The 19,513-nt window shown below is 42.0% G+C and overlaps 1 protein-coding gene across 10 annotated transcripts in view; it reads left to right on the forward strand.

Annotated features, from left to right (window-relative positions):
• The window catches only part of DAGLA (diacylglycerol lipase alpha), a 167,516-nt gene that overhangs the window by 94,200 nt on the left and 53,803 nt on the right, over positions 1 to 19,513 (forward strand). For 8 of the 10 annotated variants that reach the window (XM_061609831.1, XM_061609826.1, XM_061609825.1 and 5 more), the window contains 4 exons: positions 9,102 to 9,240; positions 12,512 to 12,723; positions 18,088 to 18,189; positions 18,674 to 18,812. In XM_061609831.1, the coding sequence (XP_061465815.1) occupies positions 9,146 to 9,240; positions 12,512 to 12,723; positions 18,088 to 18,189; positions 18,674 to 18,812 (548 nt within the window). In that variant the 5' untranslated portion in view covers positions 9,102 to 9,145. Of the gene's footprint in view, positions 1 to 32; positions 118 to 9,101; positions 9,241 to 12,511; positions 12,724 to 18,087; positions 18,190 to 18,673; positions 18,813 to 19,513 lie in introns of those variants that run through there. The other 2 variants (XM_061609829.1, XM_061609834.1) reach the window with 2 other exon arrangements.

A 19,513-nucleotide genomic window follows, 5' to 3' on the forward strand; every position in this document is an offset into this window, starting at 1 on the left:
GAGAAGTTTTTCTCCCTCTCTCATAACTTTAGAACTCGTGGACATCCAGTGAAACTGAATGTTGGAAGATTCAGGACGGATAAAAGAAAGTATTTCTTCACACAGCACATAGTTAAAGTATGGAATTTGCTCCCACAAGAAGCAGTGATGGCCGCCAACTTGGATGGATTTAAAAGAGGATTAAACAAATTCATGGAGGATAAGGCGATGAATGGCTACTAGCCATGATGGCTGTGCTCTTCTTCCGTAATTGGTGGCAGTATGCTTTTGAAAACCAGTTGCCTTAAGCCGCAGGAGGGGAGAGTGCTCTTGCACTAAGGACCTGCTTGTGGGCTTTCCATGGGCATCTGGTTGGCCACTGTGAGAACAGGATGCTGGACTAGATGGGCCACTGGCCTGATCCAGCAGGTTCTTCTTATGTTCATATGTACTCTGAGTCAGACTAGCATTGAATATAATCCATAATGTTTTCTGAGAGGCGACAGAAGCAGGGCAGGGCAGGGCAAAAAAGAGGCAACTCTCCTTTTTTCCTTCCCTCTCCTTCACTGTTATCTACGCATCCTTGCCTAGCCCAATGAAGGAGAACTACTCTTAGGAGCAACATTACCCATGCATATCATTCATAGATCAGGACATTCAGCAGAAATCATCTGTGTATCTAAATGCGCATACAAGTGCAGATGCTGTCTTATTTGCACTGCTTTGCTTTCACCGGAATTCATACTTGGATGTGGATCCAAATATGCATCCTGACTGGCAGTACATTTTTATGTGTATCCAAGTATGTAGACTGCATCTACTTAGATGTATATTTGGATTTTCATCTGCATTTTGTCCCACACCTGCTTTAAACTGCAAGAGAAGACTCTCTCTATCAATTAAAAATACTATTTGGGGTGCAGGGGTAGTTGTGTTTGAATATCTAGCCCAGGGTGCAGTTTCTTTTCTGGTAGGGTCTGCAGATTTAAAAACAGAAAGGCAGTAAATAACCTAGCCAGCAGATTTCATGTGCTCTCATAACCTGTTCAGACATCGCAGAGAACATTATGAGGAAGTGACGTTCCTTTTCAAAAAGGAACTTACTCACTTTACAACCAGCCTGGTTGTTTAATACAGGTTAGTAACTCTACTATGAACTTGGGCAAACAGCACCAGCTTTTTCCAGCACACATTCTGGAGAATAAGTTGTACAAAAAGTGTTGTATGCTTTGAATTATGGAGGTGGCTATATTCTAGGGCAGAATTTGAAATTCATTGGTAGAATTTGTGAGTAGGAAAGACTATTTGCATAAGCCCTGACTCCACTGTTGCCATTACCAAACCTCTGAAAGAAAGGAAGTACTAGAGAAACAGTTGGCCATTAAATATCCAGAAATGTTCAGGGAGGGTTGCCAAAAGAAGATCTGGGCTGACTTCAGCACGTGGCATCAGCATGTATGCCTGTGGCAGCTGTGCCTGGAAGCAGGCAAGGGCTGACTGAAAACCACAGCTGCTGTTTGCTGCAAGGGCATTGAGAATAGGCCCTTTAGACATTGAAACTGAATGGAGCTGCTATGCAAGCTGTGTTTGGACAACTCACAGAGCAATCTGTTATATCAGCTCTAGGGTTTCACAAAGAGTTATAGGGAGATTTCTTTTTACATGGGAGAAAAAATATACACAACTTTTTGTTGATGTTATGTTTAGACTAGATGAAGTTCTTGAAGAGTTGCTTGGGTGAGCAGAGAGCTGTATAAAGAAACTGTGGAGAGAATTATCGTACAGCTGCTTTGCTCAGAACAATGAATCACTCCTTATAGTCAAATGAGTTAGCATAATTGACATTTGTGGGTGGATAAAGACACCAGGTTTTGATTCTGGGTCTTAAAGTCTGATATTCAAATTTAGATTAGGAGCCCTCTTGAATTTTGTCTAGTATCCTAGTGTGACACTGAAATCTGATATGACTGATGCCAGTGGTAAAATAAATTATATAACCCAGTAGCTCTTTGAATATCCAAACCAAAATGCCTACAGCCAAAATATTACTTGTAGAATTCCCTCCAGCTCTGAATATATTCCCATTTCCATTCTATGAGAAATTTATTTATTTCATTTTTATTTATTTATTTATTTATTTATTTCATTTGTAAACCGCCCATAGCGAATAGCTCTCTGTTACAACAGCCACAAAAGTATGACGTAGATGCTGGGAAAAAAGGAATCTGCCTTAGACAGACTCGGATCATTGGTCCATCTAGCTCAGTATTGTTTATACTGACTGGCAGTGGCTCTCCATTATTTCAGACAGAGTTCTCTCCCAATCCCAAATGCTAGAGGTTGAACTTGGGACCTTCTGTGTGCAGAGCAGATGCTCTACCACTGAGCTACAGTACTTCCCAAAACGTTTAGGCAAACTATTCAATTTCAATCCAGCATGAATCCTAATATGTACTGTAGATCACCCACTGTCTAACTTAACCAAAACTCTACAGGGGAAGTTGCAGGTCACTGAAGTGTACAAGTGACACTGTGCACTGCATATGCTTATGCTGGGTGACTTACTGAGATCGCTTTGTGATCTGGCAGTGGTGGCATTCTCTGGAGTTCCTTAAAGCTGCTCTCTTCACATTTCCACTATGTTAGTCTCCTGCCCCTTCACAAAGTGCAGCTTATTTGTTTGTTTGTTTCTTTTTCTTTTCTTTTCTTTTGGGGGGGTTGTTTTAAGGTTGGGTGCCTGCCTGAGTGGTGGAAGCTTACATCGAGGCATGTGTCAATCACAGGGGAGTGATGGGGGAAGGGTGGGAGGCCAATGTATACCGAGGCTGGGCGGCAGATGCTGGTGGAAAGCTAGGGGCAGGTCACGTCAGGTAAGAAGAACTAGGGAGAGATGCATAATATCTGTCCCCTGTTCCGGGCCTGTCCAGAGCCAACAGACAGCTGGGGGATGCTTGACTCCACACTCTGGCCTTCGACTGCTGCTGTGCAATGCCAGGTCTGTTGCCCAAAAAACATCCCTCATCCATGATATGATATTGGATGAGGGTGCGGACCTGGCATGTATTACAGAAACGTGGCTGGATGAGGCTACTGCTCCTATTCTTGCGGCCATGTGTCCGGCTGGGTTCTCGTATGCACAGCAGCCGAGGGTCAGTAGTCGGGGAGGGGGAGTGGCGGTTATTTACCGAAGGTCCCTGGTTCTCACCAGACCTCCTCTCTGTGAGACCAAGGTGGCAGATTGCATGTACTGGAGGTTGGGCCCAAAGGGCAGTCTAGGGATTCTGCTCGTGTACCGCCCACCCCGCTGCACGACGGACTCCCTGGCCGAGGTGCTGGAGGTGGTCTCAGCTGTGCGTGTACAGTCCCCAAACCTGCTGGTATTGGGGGACTTCAGTGTACATTCAGAGGCCATCCTTACTGGGGCACCTCGGGATTTCATGGAAACCATGGCTTCCTGGGAGCTGCACCTTATTACAATGGGGCCCACCCATGTAGCCGGTCATGCACTCGACCTTGTGTTTGTCTCGGGAGAGGAGGGGAGTGATCTGAAAATTGGGGGTACATCCATCACCTCCTTGTCATGGTCAGACCACTACTTGGTGATGTTGGACCTTTCGGTGCCACAAACCCTCCGTGGGGGTGGAGGATCTATTAAAATGGTCCGCCCCAGGCGTTTGATGGATCCTGATGGATTCCTGAATGCGCTTGGGGATTCTCTGGAGCATGCACACAGCCACTCGGCTGAGACCCTGGTGGAGGGGTGGAATGCCGCAATCGCCAGGGCATTAGACCGGGTGGCTCCGCAACGCCCTCTCCCCCTGAATAGAACTCAGACGGCACCGTGGTTCACCCCACGGTTGCGAACTCTGAGGCGGGAGGTGAGATGGCTAGAGCGCCGGTGGCGGAAATCTCGCTCTGACGACGATCGGACACATGTTAGAGCGGCTGCGGCAGCCTATCATGTGGCAATAAGGGCAGCAAAAAAAGATTTTTATGCTGCCTCTATTGCATCTGCAGAGTGCTGTCCCAGGAGACTGTTCCAAGTGGTCCGGAGCCTGGTCGGTCCAGTTGCTCCGGAACCAATGGAACATGCTAAGGCCTCCTGTGACGAGTTTGCTAAACACTTTGCGGAGAAAATCGATCGTATTAAGAGTGCTATTCCGTGCGCTGTGGACACAGTGAGCGAGCCAGAGGTGACCAGTGGTGCTCTGGTGGTGTGGGATCGGTTCCACCTTCTTCCATCTGATGAAGTGGACAAGGTGCTTTCAGCCTTAAAGCCAACCACTTGCTTACTCAATCCTTGCCCATCGTGGCTCATTATGAGCTGCAAAGATAGACTGGGTGAGGGGATCAAGATGGTGGTAAATACATCTCTTGAAGAGGGAGTAATGCCATCATCACTCAAGGAGGCAGTAATAAAACCAACCTTAAAGAAGCCCTCCTTGGATCCCCAAGATCTGAACAACTTTCGCCCAGTCTCAAATTTGCCATTCTTAGGCAAGGCGATTGAGCGGGTGGTGGCAAAGCAGTTGCAAGCGCACTTGGAGGAAGCGGATTATCTGGATCCATTTCAATCGGGCTTCAGGCCTGGACATGGGACTGAAACAGCCTTGGTCGCCTTGGTAGATGATATGAGGAGGGCGTGGGATAGGGGCGAATGCACCTTCCTTGTCCTCCTTGATCTCTCAGCGGCTTTCGATACCGTTGACCACGTTATCCTCCTGGACCACCTGAAGAGGTTAGGCATGGGGGGCACTGTATTGCAGTGGTTCCATTCCTTCCTCTCTGGTAGGTACCAAAGAGTGGCATTGGAGGATGAGGTTTCGGATCCTTGGCCTCTCACTTGTGGGGTGCCACAGGGTTCCATCCTCTCCCCGATGCTGTTCGACATCTATATAAAGCCGCTGGGGGCAATCATCAGGAGATTTGGGCTGCAATGTCATCAGTATGCGGATGACACGCAGCTCTATCTCTCTTTTAAATCTTCACCGAGGTTGGCTGTAGAAACCCTGTCCAAGTGCCTGGAGTCGGTGAGTGGCTGGATGGGAAGGAATAAGCTGAAGCTGAACCCTGACAAAACCGAGGTACTGTTTGTGGGAGACAAGGGAAGGCTGGGGGATGTGGACCTGGTGCTCAATGGGGTACGTTTGCCCAGCTGACCATGGAGGCTCAAGTCTTGGCTGTGAGCTGGGCAGCGCTGTATCAACTCCATCTGATACGGAGGCTGCGCCCTTACCTTCCCAACCATCTGCTCCCACTGGTAGTACATGCCGTGGTCACCTCTCGCCTAGACTACTGTAATGCGCTCTACGTGGGGTTACCCTTGAAAACGGTCCAGAAGCTGCAACTGGTACAGAATGCGGCGGCTTATCTGATTAAAGGCAGCCGCCGGCAAGATCACATCCCTCCAGTGCTGAAGGAGTTGCACTGGCTACCGGTTGTTTACCGGACCCAATTCAAGGTGTTGGTTTTGACCTTTAAAACCCTATACGGTTTTAGCCCAGTCTATCTGAAGGAGCGCCTCCAGCATCGTCAGGGATGCCGCTCAACAAGATCAGCCTCAGAAGACCTTCTCTCGATCCCACCGGTTAAAACAGCTAGACTGGTGAGGACTAGAGAGAGGGCTTTTTCAATAGTGGCCCCCACCCTGTGGAACTCTCTCCCAAATGATCTCCGCCATGCCCCTTCTATGATGAGCTTCCGCCGGGCCTTGAAGACCTGGCTCTTCAGGCAGGCTTTTGGGGTGGGTTAGGTTTTTACTGTTATGGTTTTAAATTTTAACCTTTTAATGTATTGTTTTATCTTGTACGTCGCCCAGAGTGGCTGGACAACCAGCCAGATGGGCGACTAATAAATTTAATAAATAATAATAATAAATAATAATTTGATATTGTCATATAGAGCATACTCAATACTATATTTTTAAAAAGCTCTTGCACTTTTAGGAATCCGCAACTACCTGAGCAAAGACAGGGTAATTGCAAGAGTGCTAGATAGTGCTATTATTATTCATTATCTGCCCATATTGATATGGGCACATTTGATGACTGTGTAGATAGTAGTTTATGAAATACTGTTTTACATTACAAGATGCTAAAAAGGGAGTTAATGTATGGAGCCCTTCATTGCATACAGTCTGAAAGAGTGTACACAAGTATGGAAAAGCATTGGGTCAAACAAAATGCTAGGCAGATGGGTTCATTTTTCATGAGTCATTGAACAGTCAGGAACTTTTCCTATCCTTGATAGCAGTTACTTTCAAAAATGTAGCTTTAATATTTTATTAGCTTTGCCTGGTTTACATCAGAGAAGGGGAGTCTGTAACATCAGTGGCTGAGATCCTGAGTTTGCTGCCACTTGTGGAAGAGAGGCAGCTTTTTCTAATTCCCTCGCTCTCCTGCAACTCCATGTACCTTCTAAAAATCCTCTCTAAAGGGTTGGGGGACTCTCAAGTACAGGGTAAAGTGGGGTGGAATTGCAGCAGGAGGGGGAAATTGTGAAAATGTCTTCCCCCTCAATTTGTTAGCAAGTTTCTCAACTGGATTAAAAATCTTCTGTAAACAGAAGGAGGTCTTCCATGTGTGAGGATCCAAGCCAATGGATTCAAAAGTCCCAATGTCTAATTGCAGCTATAAGAAACCTGATACTAGCATTATGTGCATCATGCTTTGGTTCATAATCCTAAAATTGATACACTTTAAAACAGATGTGGTTGATCTTCTTGTTGGCAAATTCCATAACCTTACTTTTTTGTAGACATATGGGCCATCTTTTGGGATGGGTGGGAATTTCTGCTTTTGTCACCTCAAGAATATATATGCTGGTCTAGGAGAACCAAAATCAAGAGCCTTCCTACTGTCCTATGCATTTTTTGGTTGTGACTCCACATTCTTTTTCGTGTGCAATGTGACAAGAGATATTTGTGCACCTTGTCTATCACACCTTAACATAACATAAGAAGCCTAATCCCATATATACTTACTCTGAAGTAAGTCCTGCCTTGTTCAGTGGAGCTGACCTTCATGGAGGGGTGCATAAAATTGAATGCTTCAGCTCCCTTCACTGCCAAAAGCTAGAAAGATTTTAATGTTGGCTATGTATGACAAAATGGGTTCTTTGAGCTCTGTGAAGGAGGTCAGAATGGATCTCTTCTTTCAAAAGAATCATTCTATACAAAACTGCCATCCATCCACTCAGGAGGTTCCACTTCAATGTATGTACCAGGCTGGAATTTGGGTCACAGCAGCTGACACTTTTTTCCAGAGGATTTACTGGACCAAAATGAACAAATCATATGTGCCAATTTGGATACATACTCTAGAGGTAAAAGTAGGTTAGCAAGCTGATCTGAGTGTTCTGCCAGAAAAACAGTTTGGGAATGCATCCTAGCATCCACACCACTTTGCGAGTGCAAATGCAAGAAATCATATTTCTATAACGTTTCCATTAAATAGTAAAGATACCAGTTCATTCATACGGAAATGGCTGGAGCATGAATGGCTTAAAAACAGGTCTTGTTTTTTTTAGTGGATTATTGGCTATCTTGGTTATCAGTTTTGCCTATGAATACTGCCAAAATTAAATTTGATTCTAAGGACTGGCTTTATATTATGTCCAACCCCCCAAAGTTTGGGTGCTTTTATCCTCTGTTTAATATGAAACAAATATGCTGAGCCACCTATTAGAGCTTCACAGACAACCAGAAAAGATCACTTACTAATACAGGGCTCTGTAATAAGATTCCCACTAATCTTATGAATTGGAATCTAGTGAGTATTAATTACACTCAGCATTACTCCTGTTTCAGCTAATGATTCCCTTCCTCCATCTATGTTGTTTTTCTTGATCCTTTTAATGACTCTTCAACACCAAGGTGTTGCATCATCTGTAGCTCCAAATGGAGATGTCCAGAGAGTTCAGGAATCTCTTAGGCCATGGGGATAAATTCCAGAAGAGTAGTTTAGTTTCTGTTATCAAAAGAAAGATAATAGGCCCAGGAGCATCTTAAAATGAAATAAATTTATTGTGGCATGATAGTCTCATCTTCATCCCATGCAATGAAGTGCTGCAAGGTTCTATCATTTTTGCTTGGTCACGATCTGTTAATCAAACCATTAAAGCATGTATAAAGAAATTGACTATTCCTGCAGAAATGATCTGAAATGTTAGAAGAGCAGGTTTTTAGCTTTTAGTAGTTATATGAACATTTATGTTTTATAACCACAAATATACAGGAGTAGCAAAGAGAAGACTTTCTGGCTTATAAACATTGCTAAATACAGCTCCTTTTTCTAGTTTTGGAGTGCTGAAAGTAACAAGACTAGATTGTAAGTGGTTTTTGAGCTAACCCATTTCATATATTGTACAACATGGAATGTTTTGCATCACCCTTCTTTATTAAAGGCTGCATGACTGCCCATGTGGCTAGGTAGATATATACCCATCTTTTCATATACTTAGGAATAGTTCAATTTTAAAAGAAACTTTCAAGAACAGTTGCCAAACTGCTGCTGTGGGTGGGATAAATGTGTGTCACTCATCATGGCCTATGCAGTGGTTGCTGATTGATGACAGTCATATCAAATATATCTGTGTTGCAGCTGTTTGGGGGGCACAGCTTGAAATTCTGAAAAAATCTGCAAAACCACTTTACTCAGAGACCGTAACAGTCCATAAAAACGATTCTGCTCTTGTCTTATGGACATGGGTTAAAAAAGAGGATTAGATGGCAAATATAATGTAGTACACTGTTCTTCAACCTTGGGTCCCCAGATGTTGTTGGACTACAGCTTCCATCACCTTTGGCCAGTGGCCAAGCTGGCTGGGGTTGATGAGAGTTGTAGTCTGAGAACATTCGGGGACCCAAGGTTGAAGAAAAGTGGTGTAGGGGATACAGTGTCCAACTGGAAAGGGAGTCCTGGGTTGAAATCCAGTCATAACATTGGATTTCTGTCTAACTTTACACAGGGCGGTAAGGTACATGTGTGAGAAATGTGTGGAAACATTGTGTGAGATATCATTAAAACAATTTTGTCCTAAAAAAAAAAAAAGGATAAATAGAGCCATATTTTTGTAATGCTGAGAAAACCTTGCTTAAATTGCTGTTTGTCCTTCTATTATAGAAGGTGAGCATTGTGCCTGGTGATCCTCCCCAGACCCACTAGCCATGCCAGGGATTGTGGTATTCCGACGTCGCTGGTCTGTAGGCAGTGATGACCTTGTTTTGCCAGCCATCTTTCTTTTCCTCCTTCATACCACTTGGTAAGTAAATCATACACCTGAGCAGAAAGCTCCCATGACTCTAGTAATTAGTAGAATTTTTTGTTCTGTTTTGCTATTCTTGTTTCCAGTTATTGGTAGCATTCTGCTCCCTGATGAAAAGTGCCATTCAGCATGCTGTATTTTTATACTACCCTTTGTTACAGGCTCAAATGTGCAAAGTAATGTGGGGAATGGATCTATTATTGTATACGTTTTAGTTCATGTGTTAGAAAGCTGGTGTTCCGGGGAAGAGGTTAGTACTCAGGGGGACTTAAAAGCAGGCTTTTGAAATGTGTCTGAGAAGCTAAAGGGAGTCAGTGCAAGTACTAAAGCATTGGGATTATGTGTTCCTGACAACCCAACTCTTGTCAGGAGGAAGGCCGCTGCTTCCTTGTACCAGCTAGCTTCCAAAAGGTAGTAACAAAATTACAGTCTGTCACATATGAGTGAATGAAAGAACTGACAGAAAATGAAAATATTTGTGCATACACTGGTAAAACATAGGTCCTTTGTCCCTAGTGACCAAAATTACTGCCCATATATACATGCACTATTTTTGGCAACTGCTGTAGATGTGACATTAATACTGTTATTAACTATTGTCAAAAGCTAGCAGAGGTTTTTACATATTATTGGCTAGTATGAATAGAAGAACAGCTCCAGCTCTAATGCACAGTCCTGCATGCCACCAGTAATAAGGTAAGAGTATGCTATTCCATTAGCATGGTTCCTTAGTGCCTTCAAGGAGGCTGCGAAAAACATCAAAATCAAACCTAAATTGGTCAAAAACCATTTAAAAGCAGGGAATAACACTCACAATTACAAAGAAGCAGCAATAAAATAAATTAATATCCATAGCTGTACTCAAAAGATCTCAGCAGATGATAAATCACCTGAAACGCAAACCACTCAGGTCATACTTGTACAGGCTTGTTGGAAAATAAAAGTTTTTAAATCTTCTTAAAAGAACAGATAGAATTCACCTGATAAACCTCTCTGGGGAGGGAGTTCTATTGCATGAGTGTCCCCACAAGAAGGCTCTGACCTTCATACCAGCAAGGACCAATTCAGAGCAAGATCTCCTCTGCTGATCTTAGTGCCCAGAGTGGCTTGTATAGAAAAAGGTTTCTACAGTGTATTCTAGACCAAGGGCTTTAGAGCTTTACAGATTAAAATGCTACTCTAAAACAAACTTAAAGCCAATTCAGTTCTCTTAGCACACACCTACTAATATTTACAAACCATTTTGTAAGGAGTTTTCCTAAAAGGTGGGGTATACATTTATAAAATCATCATGCAAGTGACTGCAGTTTGAACCAATTGAAGTTTCTGAAAGATCTTGAAAGGCAGCCTCCTGTGAATTGAATTACATTAGTCTAGCCTGGAGATTACCAAGGCACAGGTGACAATGACCAGGATGAACATCTCTAGGAGTGGCTGCTTAGACATATCAACCTGTGTTGATAAGAATCACTTGTATTCACAGATGCCGCTTGGGATTCCAGGAACAGATTTGGGACTAGAATCACCGAACCAGCTCCCTATATTGATCAGGCTGTCACCAACGTATCGGTCTTATCTGGATTCAGTTTTGGTTTATTTGCCATCCTAATCATGTTATTGTTGTTTGTTTATATACCACTTTTAGCCAAAAGGCCCCCAAAGTGGTGAACATCAAAAACATGTTTCATCGAAATATACAGTAGAAATACAGTGTATACAACAGAAAAATCAAAACCATATTTTAAAAATAGCATGAAACTTCAGTCAATAATACCAGTTATGTAGTAAGATCTGGTAATCAATAGGTGTAACCCATTAGAGGTGGAAGAAATCTGCTATTTTATTTGGCTTCTTTACAGAAGGAAGGAAATCATCAGAGCCACCCCACTGGCTTCTTCTTACACAGCATGTTAGATGTTGAGCTCTGCAAAGACTATCCCAAATCATCCAGCACCCCCTCTTGCATCCCCAGGTGGGACGCTCAGTGTCACACTTTCTGTGATGCAGAGGCATGCACAGAGTTGCTGCCTTTAACTGTCCTGCCCTAATACCATTCAGGAAGGCCAGTGTTTAAAAGCTGGTAATCCTCCTCCCCTCTCTTGAGCAAGGGGACAGGCCCTTTCCCTCATGCCAGCCCTGAAGTGACTCCCCCAACCACCACTGGCAGTCTCACCCCTGCAGGAGACCAACTTACATCCCCTGGACCAAGCACATGACAGTTCAGGCATGGGACCTGCTGGAAACTGCTAGGTCAGGGCTTAGTGCTGCAAAGAGGCACAAACTCACAATAGAGTTCCAGGAATCCCACAGAGAAGCAGAAATTGCAGAGTGCAGGTGATAATAGGCAGCAAACTGGTAAAGCTTCCTCTCCTTCAGCTATAGTTGTTCCTTCTGGTCCCCCCTCTCTCTGTAGCGGTGCTGTACAAACAGAAGCCTGCAGGAGTCCAGCTTATATCCCCCAGCTCAAGCAGATGACACATTCTAATTGGTCGTAAACTAATTTGTTGCTCTGGGAATTATAGTTTTGTGAAAGCACTAAGCAGTTTCTTAGCCTTGCACACAAGTACTAGTCTCAGCAGTCCACAGGGCTTCATAAATAAATATTGGCTTGACTCAGTAGCCAATTGTTTGTGAATCATCAACAACGTTTCCCCTTCCTCAATTATCTGCATGTGTCTAGAGAACGAGGGGGAGAGAGGAAAGGGGGGGGTCTCATATCCCAATGGACTTTGCAGTAGGTAGAAGCAATACACGTCCATTATTCTGCTTTTTCTCTACACTTCATGGATAACTCAGTAAGGGTGGGGTGTGGAATCTACATGTTGTCCCATAGGGCAAGCAAAGTTACAGAAGCTTGAGAACCTGCAACAGTTAAATTGTTTTACCTTTTGTAGCTTAGTCATGCTGTCATATATCATGTGTAATAATATCACTATGCTGGCAAGCTATATGACACAGGAGCATAATAATTTTGATGTAGGGTTACTACAAAATAATTACATAGTGAATAAAATGTTAAAGGGGGTGTGATACCTTTAGAGGCTAACTGGTTTATTGTGGACTGAGCTTTCATAGGCAGAAGTTCATTTCATGAGATACATGAAGTTGTGAATATGTACACGACTAAAAAAGAGACATTTTCTTTCCCAAAGGCCTGCAATCAAAATATTGCCAAGACACAAGATTGCTGTCTTCATACTTTGAATGCTATTTTGTCATGTATCTTGAGGTTTATCAAGGGAATATTGTGTGTGCTTATGTGCGGCAGGTTCATAATCCTTTCTGTGGTGCTCTTTGGCCTGGCATACAATCCCAATGAGACCTGCTCTCTCAACTTGGTGGACCACGGCAGAGGCTATCTGGGTATTTTGCTCAGCTGCATGATCGCAGAAGTTGCAATCATCTGGCTCAGCATGCGTGGCAGCATCCTGTACACAGAACCTCGAGATTCAATGCAATACGTGTTGTACGTCAGACTGGGTAAGAGACAGTGACCAGGGGACTTTATAAATATTTGACCTCGATGCAGCTGTCTGTCATAATCTCAAGGGATTCTCCTTTCAGCACACTGGTAAACGCACAGCAAACCTAAAACTCATTCCTTCAGTCTTTCCAAAAGAATATGAATACTCAGCCCCATCAGAATACACATACTGCAGAAGAGAATCTCTTTCCCAGAATTTCTCTTTACTTAAATGTATTTTACCCAGTATTTTCATTGGTGGTACAAAGGACAGTTTTTAGTCTATAGGCATCTCCTGTGAATGTTATTAAATAGAAGAGGGGCATTTATAAATCTAGTTTTTGTTTCATGTGGGAAATGCAAAGATCTTATTTTTGCCTTATGCCCCCATGCAGATGCATCAATTTACCCTATGTAAACTTTTTAATTTTGTTTTAAATTTAACAAAGAAGAAAAAAGAAAAACAAAAAAGAAAAGGCGAGGAAAGAAAGGGAGAAAAAGTGAAGAAGAGAAAAACATCAGGTCATATTAGAAATACATTTACCATCAATATATCAAACTTAATTTAAACATATATCCTATGTAAACTTTTGGCTGGTTCAATTGTTTGAATCCCTGTCACCTTCTCACTTTGTTAAATACAATAAGACATCACTTCATTTGTCAGCTTCCCAGGATTTCATCACTTATTATTTTTTTTTACAGAGATGGGTGTAAAATTTTAGCATTTTATTTTTAGCAATGACTACAGTTACCATGCCACCCTGCAGAAATGCAGACACAGCATGTAATGATGACTCTTCTCCATCTGCCTTATTTATTCATTTGTAAACATCAACATACACAACTCTAACATACACACAACCAAACCTAAACCCACTTGCCTGAATATTTAAGTTTATTTCTCCCCTTGCTCTCCACATGTGCCTTAAAGTTTCCACAGATAACCTTCCTCCCCCAAAAAGTATGCTGTGTAGGTACTGACTGCTTAAAGGCATATCTTCCACTGATGACATGTGCATGGGATCTGCTTTGTGTTTTGAAAGACTCATTCTCTTCATACAGCCCCCCTCAAGACATCCAGGTTTTCAAAGATGTTACCAGAAAAAAGAAACAGGCATTGCTCTCACAACATTTTTAACTGGCCTGCTATTCATATCATATAAAAATATCTAGGCCTCTTTGCTAGATGGATGTCGGCTTTTGCCATTTTAATTTGAGACAAATATTTTTATTAGAATTTGGTAAGAAAACATTATACACAGAAAGGGCATCAACCCTATATTAAACATTGCGACGCTGCTGTCTATTCTTGTTTAATGACTTCTTTCTTAGATGTATTTTTCTTGCAGGAAGTTGTTATTCCTTTTCTGAGCCTCTCTAAAGAAGTTTGTGAATTCAGTGAATTTAAAACTGAGTTGAAGGGGTGGCTGGGGAGAAGGAATGCAAATAAAATCCAAGACCCACTCGAGGAAAGTGTGGAAGAAGTGCTCTGTATAATGATGTCTTCAGCTTCTTGTGTCCCATGCTACCTTGGAAGATGCTTTTGCAGTTTCTCAAGAACCTACCTTGTGTGTGTGGGGGGGAGCAGCGCTATTCAGAAATTAAACTACACCTCACTGTGCAGAGAGGGCCCCCCCTGTGCATATAAAGGTTCTTATCTTTTTCTCCTTCCCATGCCATTCAGTGAACATTAGGAAGATAGTGTTGCAGGGGCTGGGAAAAAATGTCTTAAGAGATTTGATTAATGTTTCTGCAATGGAATGATACAAGGGAGGTGTTATTGTTTAAGGAAGCTAAAGCGAAAACCCCCTTTAAAATCTGCAAAGTTGAATTGTTATAGAAAGTAGACTTGTATCTCTCATCGCTATTGGTGTCATTACTACTACCTAATAAGTGCCCCTAGATTCCAGCTAAGTGCAGCCTGATTCAACAGAGCAATCAAAATAGCAAAGGATGAAGGAGTGGGGTGGGGAATTGCATTTTTCCAGTAACAAAATACTGTGGATTATAGGAAAGTGTGGTATCTTCACAAGAGAGGCTCTAGCTTGAAGAAGAATAAAAAAATTATAGGACCCATCTCCACAGCACAAGTTACAGCTGCACATTTATTACAAGTAAAAGGTTCTTACTGAACATTGCCTCCATACAAATGTTTATTTCTGTGGAGCATTAGGAGTAACTTCTGACTATCATGGCACAAGGTCTGATCTAGCTATTGCAGTTTCATAAATAAATAATTGGGGATATTGCAGGAGATAATGGAGAAGGAGGTTTCATTTGTGGAAAAATGCACCTTCTGGTTTAGGCAATTTCATAGCAAAATTTTTAAAAATACACCCCCCCCCAATTCTTAAATGGAAGGGCACTACTAAGAGATAACTTCACACAGTTTCGTCTTGTCCTCCTTTTTAAAGGGTTACATGAGTATCCAAAAATAAATTACTTTAAAAGAAATCTTTTTAAAAAATTCCTAGACTGCTCTAGGCATTGAGATGAAGGGAGGTAAAGTGTGTTACACATCATGAGCAATCTCTTTTATGTGCCTGCAACAGTTCCAAATGTATGCACATCTACTGCAACTATGCCTGTTGCACTTCTGAGAATTAGTTTTGGCTTTTTAGCTTGAAGTGTCGTGAAAACGTAGGTCAAAGCCTGTTTTCTAAGAATATAGTGTGATATTTAAAAAAAGAACATTTCAATATTTCATTGATAAAAAATTAAAAACTAAATATACATACTACAGATAACGTTGACTCTAGAATACCATCTCTAGTCTCAGAAAAGTATTATTAGGTTGTGAACAATGTCAACTTTTATTAAAGATATGACATCTAAAATTAATAAACAATGTTTTCAGTTCAGGATCAGGCAATGTAACATGATAGCAGTTATGTCCTATGAATTAGATACGCAACCTAATGGACTTTTTCTTTTCTTTTCTTGCAAAAGCACCACACTGTTAACTGCTGTGTTCTGCTTTGAGTCAAAAGTAGAGATGATGAGCTCTCTCCAGTTTGCCTCAGAGTTATTTCCCCAAATTGGGGGGGGGATAATTTTCTGAGCCAATCTGAGGCTTGGGAAGTCATCCTGCCCCCTCCCTACCAGCTCCCAAACACATACTCTCCCCTGCCCTGGCAGTATTGCATGAGGAGGAGATAGGCCTGTTCCTCCCTCAGTCATTCTGGAATGCTTGGGACTTGTAGTTTTCCCAAGGACTGCTGCAATAGTGATGGTTGATAGTTGGCAACTCTCTTGCTTGGATTTTAATCCCAGCCACATTGTGAGTTTTAAAAACCCACCTCTCCTTTGAGGCAGATGTTTGTGATTATTTTAGGTTCTCCTCTGAGCTCAAGCTAGGAGAAATTCATCTGCATCTCTAGGTCTAAAATTCTGTTATGTAATTAGTGTATAATGTATATTTGTGCAATTTTACCCCCCGTCTCCAAACTTTTGCCTGAATCAAATGAAACTAAGGGCTTATATACATGGTGGTTTACTGTGTCTTAGGTGCTACTCACATCTCCTTTAAATTTGCATGGTTCACATGACTTTACCGGCAAACAGGAGCTATCACACAGCTTTCCCCCTGTAAATCCGTACTAACCCAATACACTGATAATACGAAGAGGGAAGAAAAAAAACTTCACTCCCTTTTCCTAGTGCTTGCAGATGCTTTGCTCTGATGCTTTTAGGTGAGTGTGTCAATTGTTCCCTTCTCCATGCCCACTCCCTCAAACCTCCCTTCATTTATTTTATTTCCTGTAGGTTGACAAGCAACTTCCGGTTGCTCTCCTCCATTCTGCTGGCCTTTTTTATGTTACTGCAAACGGTGCATTTATTTTATTTTCCCCCTAATGTGTGCAAAAGCATAACACTGCTCAAACATTTGTTTTTCAGCTGTATCCTACCGGTAAAACACAGATATTTGCGCTTCTGCGTTTTTTTTTAAAGGAACCTACTGTAGTTGGTAGAACAGACTGAGCATGCTTGGTCACCTTGCAAATAGAGGGAGTGGAAATGTATAATTAGAGGGCAGGGAGACAAGGAAAAAGCAAGTCTAATCCTCTCCAGAGGAATGCCTGCTTGTGTGAATGGGAAAAAAACAATTGGCAGCCAACATTGAGCAGGAACTTTGAACAATGCAAAGAAAAAGTAGAAGTGTATTTCCTGCAGAGAATACTGCCATGTAGATGAGCCCTAACCCACATGCTCATGTGTGCCTTCCTGAGATTGCTAAAGCTAGTGAAAAATTAAACTACATTTTATGTGCCTTTCAAAAGAGAAATGCAGGTGAGGAGTACAGCAGTACCTCAGTTAACAAAAGTAGATGCATTCCTGGACATTACTTCTTTAACAGAAACTATGGTACCAGAGGTAGGAATAACATGGAAAGAATGGAGATAGGTTCCTACACCCGCTCATAGATGGTGAGGGCAGCGTCAACATGGGCTTTAAAGGGTGCCTGCCTGGCACCCACCCCTCCCCCTCCCCTGTCCTGGGAGAAAGCAAGAGATCATTTTAATGCAAAGTAAACACACATGCATGTCAGTTTCATGTTAGCAAAGGAAGGCACAGGGTTATCAGTTTATTGATGGCAAAGCAATGAGACAGCTGGTCAGTTTCATCTTAAAGGCACAGGCTTGAAAGTTTACCATTGCAAAGCAAAGGCACAGTCTAGTCAGTTTCATCTTAAAGCAAACACACAGGCTGGTCAGTTTCATCTTAAAGCAAAGGCACAGGCTTGAAAGTTTATTCATATCACAGCAAAACTAGTCGGATTCACCTTAAAAAAACCTTCCTTAAAAGGAGCTTCATTCCTGGAGGATTCATTAACTGGGGTATTGCTGCATTTATTTGCTACATTTATAATCTACTCTTCACAAGGGGTCCCAGAGTAATATATAAAAATAGTATGACATCAGATCTAAAATACACAGCATCATAAAACATTTAAAACCATTCTTTAAGCTATTCTGTGATCTTAGTGGTTGGAATGAATCAGAGAAAGACTTGAAAGACTTGATGTATAAGACTATGTATTTCCTGTTGGTGTATTGCATATCTAGAAATGAGTCCAGATTCTTAGGAGAGTTTCTATTTGTTTTGATGCTAAATGGGAATGAGGGATAGCTGTTAATTGATTTTTGGATGCTTGCCTTGAGCATTAGTATAAAATGCTCCCAAATTTAATAATTTCAATCTTCGTTGTTATTTTATAAAGGAGGGTTATGTTTAATTGAGCTTAGGAAAGAAAATCTGGTTTTCTCACTGCCTGAGAACTGCTAACAAGAAATACTGTGATGGTCTCTGACATCCTTTGAAACAAGGTATTCATTAGAATAATGCTGCTATTGTGCTCTATGTTCTTATTGTTTCAGCCATCCTGGTGATTGAGTTCGTCTATGCTATTGTGGGCATTGTTTGGTTAACCCAGTACTACAGCTCCTGCAATGATGTTACTGCCAAGAGTGTCACTTTGGGTGTGTATTTGAAGATTTCTGCATGAATTCCCTTTTGACATACATAAATGTCCCCACCCCACATGTTTTTGCACATAGACTTAACCCATATACAAACTTCAATTAGTGTATGTGGATGGAAGGACAGGAGCTGTTTTTTGCAACCTGAATAGGTGTTGCATAGATCTTTTCCATGGCTCTGGAAACTAGCACAGGTCTTTAGAGAACAGTTCAATAGTACATCTCTAAACTGCCATTTTCCCCATAATTCCTTTCATTCAACAATTTTTGGTTTTGAGGTCCCTGGTGTTCCTGTGGATATTATATGCATGCCCCCTTTTGCATGCAGTATGTTTGAGGCAGCCAGAAGCTGTAGACAGGAGTGGCCTTCACTTTGATTGGTGAATGTCAGCTAGAGTGTGTTGCTACAGAAAAAACTGGCCAGGTGAATCATATCTGACACTCATGAACTGAGCATTTTAATCTTCCCACTCTGTTTTACTAGGAATGGTCGTCTGCAACTGGGTTGTCATTCTGAGTGTTTGCATCACCGTCCTATGCGTCTTTGACCCAACAGGGAGGACCTTTGTCAAATTGCGAGCCACAAAGAGGAGGCAACGTAACTTGAGGACATATAACTTGAGGTAAGCCACAAAACAGCATTTCAAGGAGGTATAGTCTGAATTGTGTATCTTAATGTTTTTAACTCAGGAGCTATTTGTCTTGATTTGTTTCATGACTGAAAGTGTGTTATGACCTGGTGAACTGATTTATAGGGGCTGTTTCTCTTTTCAGCTAAACACCAGTCTTCCTACATTGCCACTCGGGCAGTTTAAAAAGGAGCTTGCAGTGTGACATGTGATCAGGATTGCCATTTTGGTTGCTGAAAAGAAAGAAAAAACCCTGTTGAGCACCATCTTTTTTGTACCATCATCATATATAGTAATAGTGATCTCAGTTCTCTGAATGCCAGTCCTTATGTAGCCAAAATAGCAACACATGCACACATGGGAGATACTGGAATATATGAGGGAACCCTGACGTCTGCAGAAGCATATTTTTTAAAAATGTAGACAAAAACCCTCAGGAGTCAAATCCCACTCAAAATAGCCCAGTGAGGACCAAGTATGATCAGTGGGCATGATACCCACTGTTGGAGGGATAGAATGGGGTGTCTGGGATCCGTACAGCAATATTTTGCACTCCATACCTGCTCATTTTGTTGCAGGTTCTATGTGTGCATATATAGCAAACTCAGTTCCCAGAGTGTCCAGACTTTATATAGCCGAAACAGCACCATCCACAGCAAGATAGGACAATCTGTATTTGCAAAAAAAAATATCAA

The sequence above is a fragment of the Rhineura floridana genome, chromosome 2, assembly GCF_030035675.1.
Source record: "Rhineura floridana isolate rRhiFlo1 chromosome 2, rRhiFlo1.hap2, whole genome shotgun sequence".
NCBI lineage: Eukaryota > Metazoa > Chordata > Lepidosauria > Squamata > Rhineuridae > Rhineura > Rhineura floridana.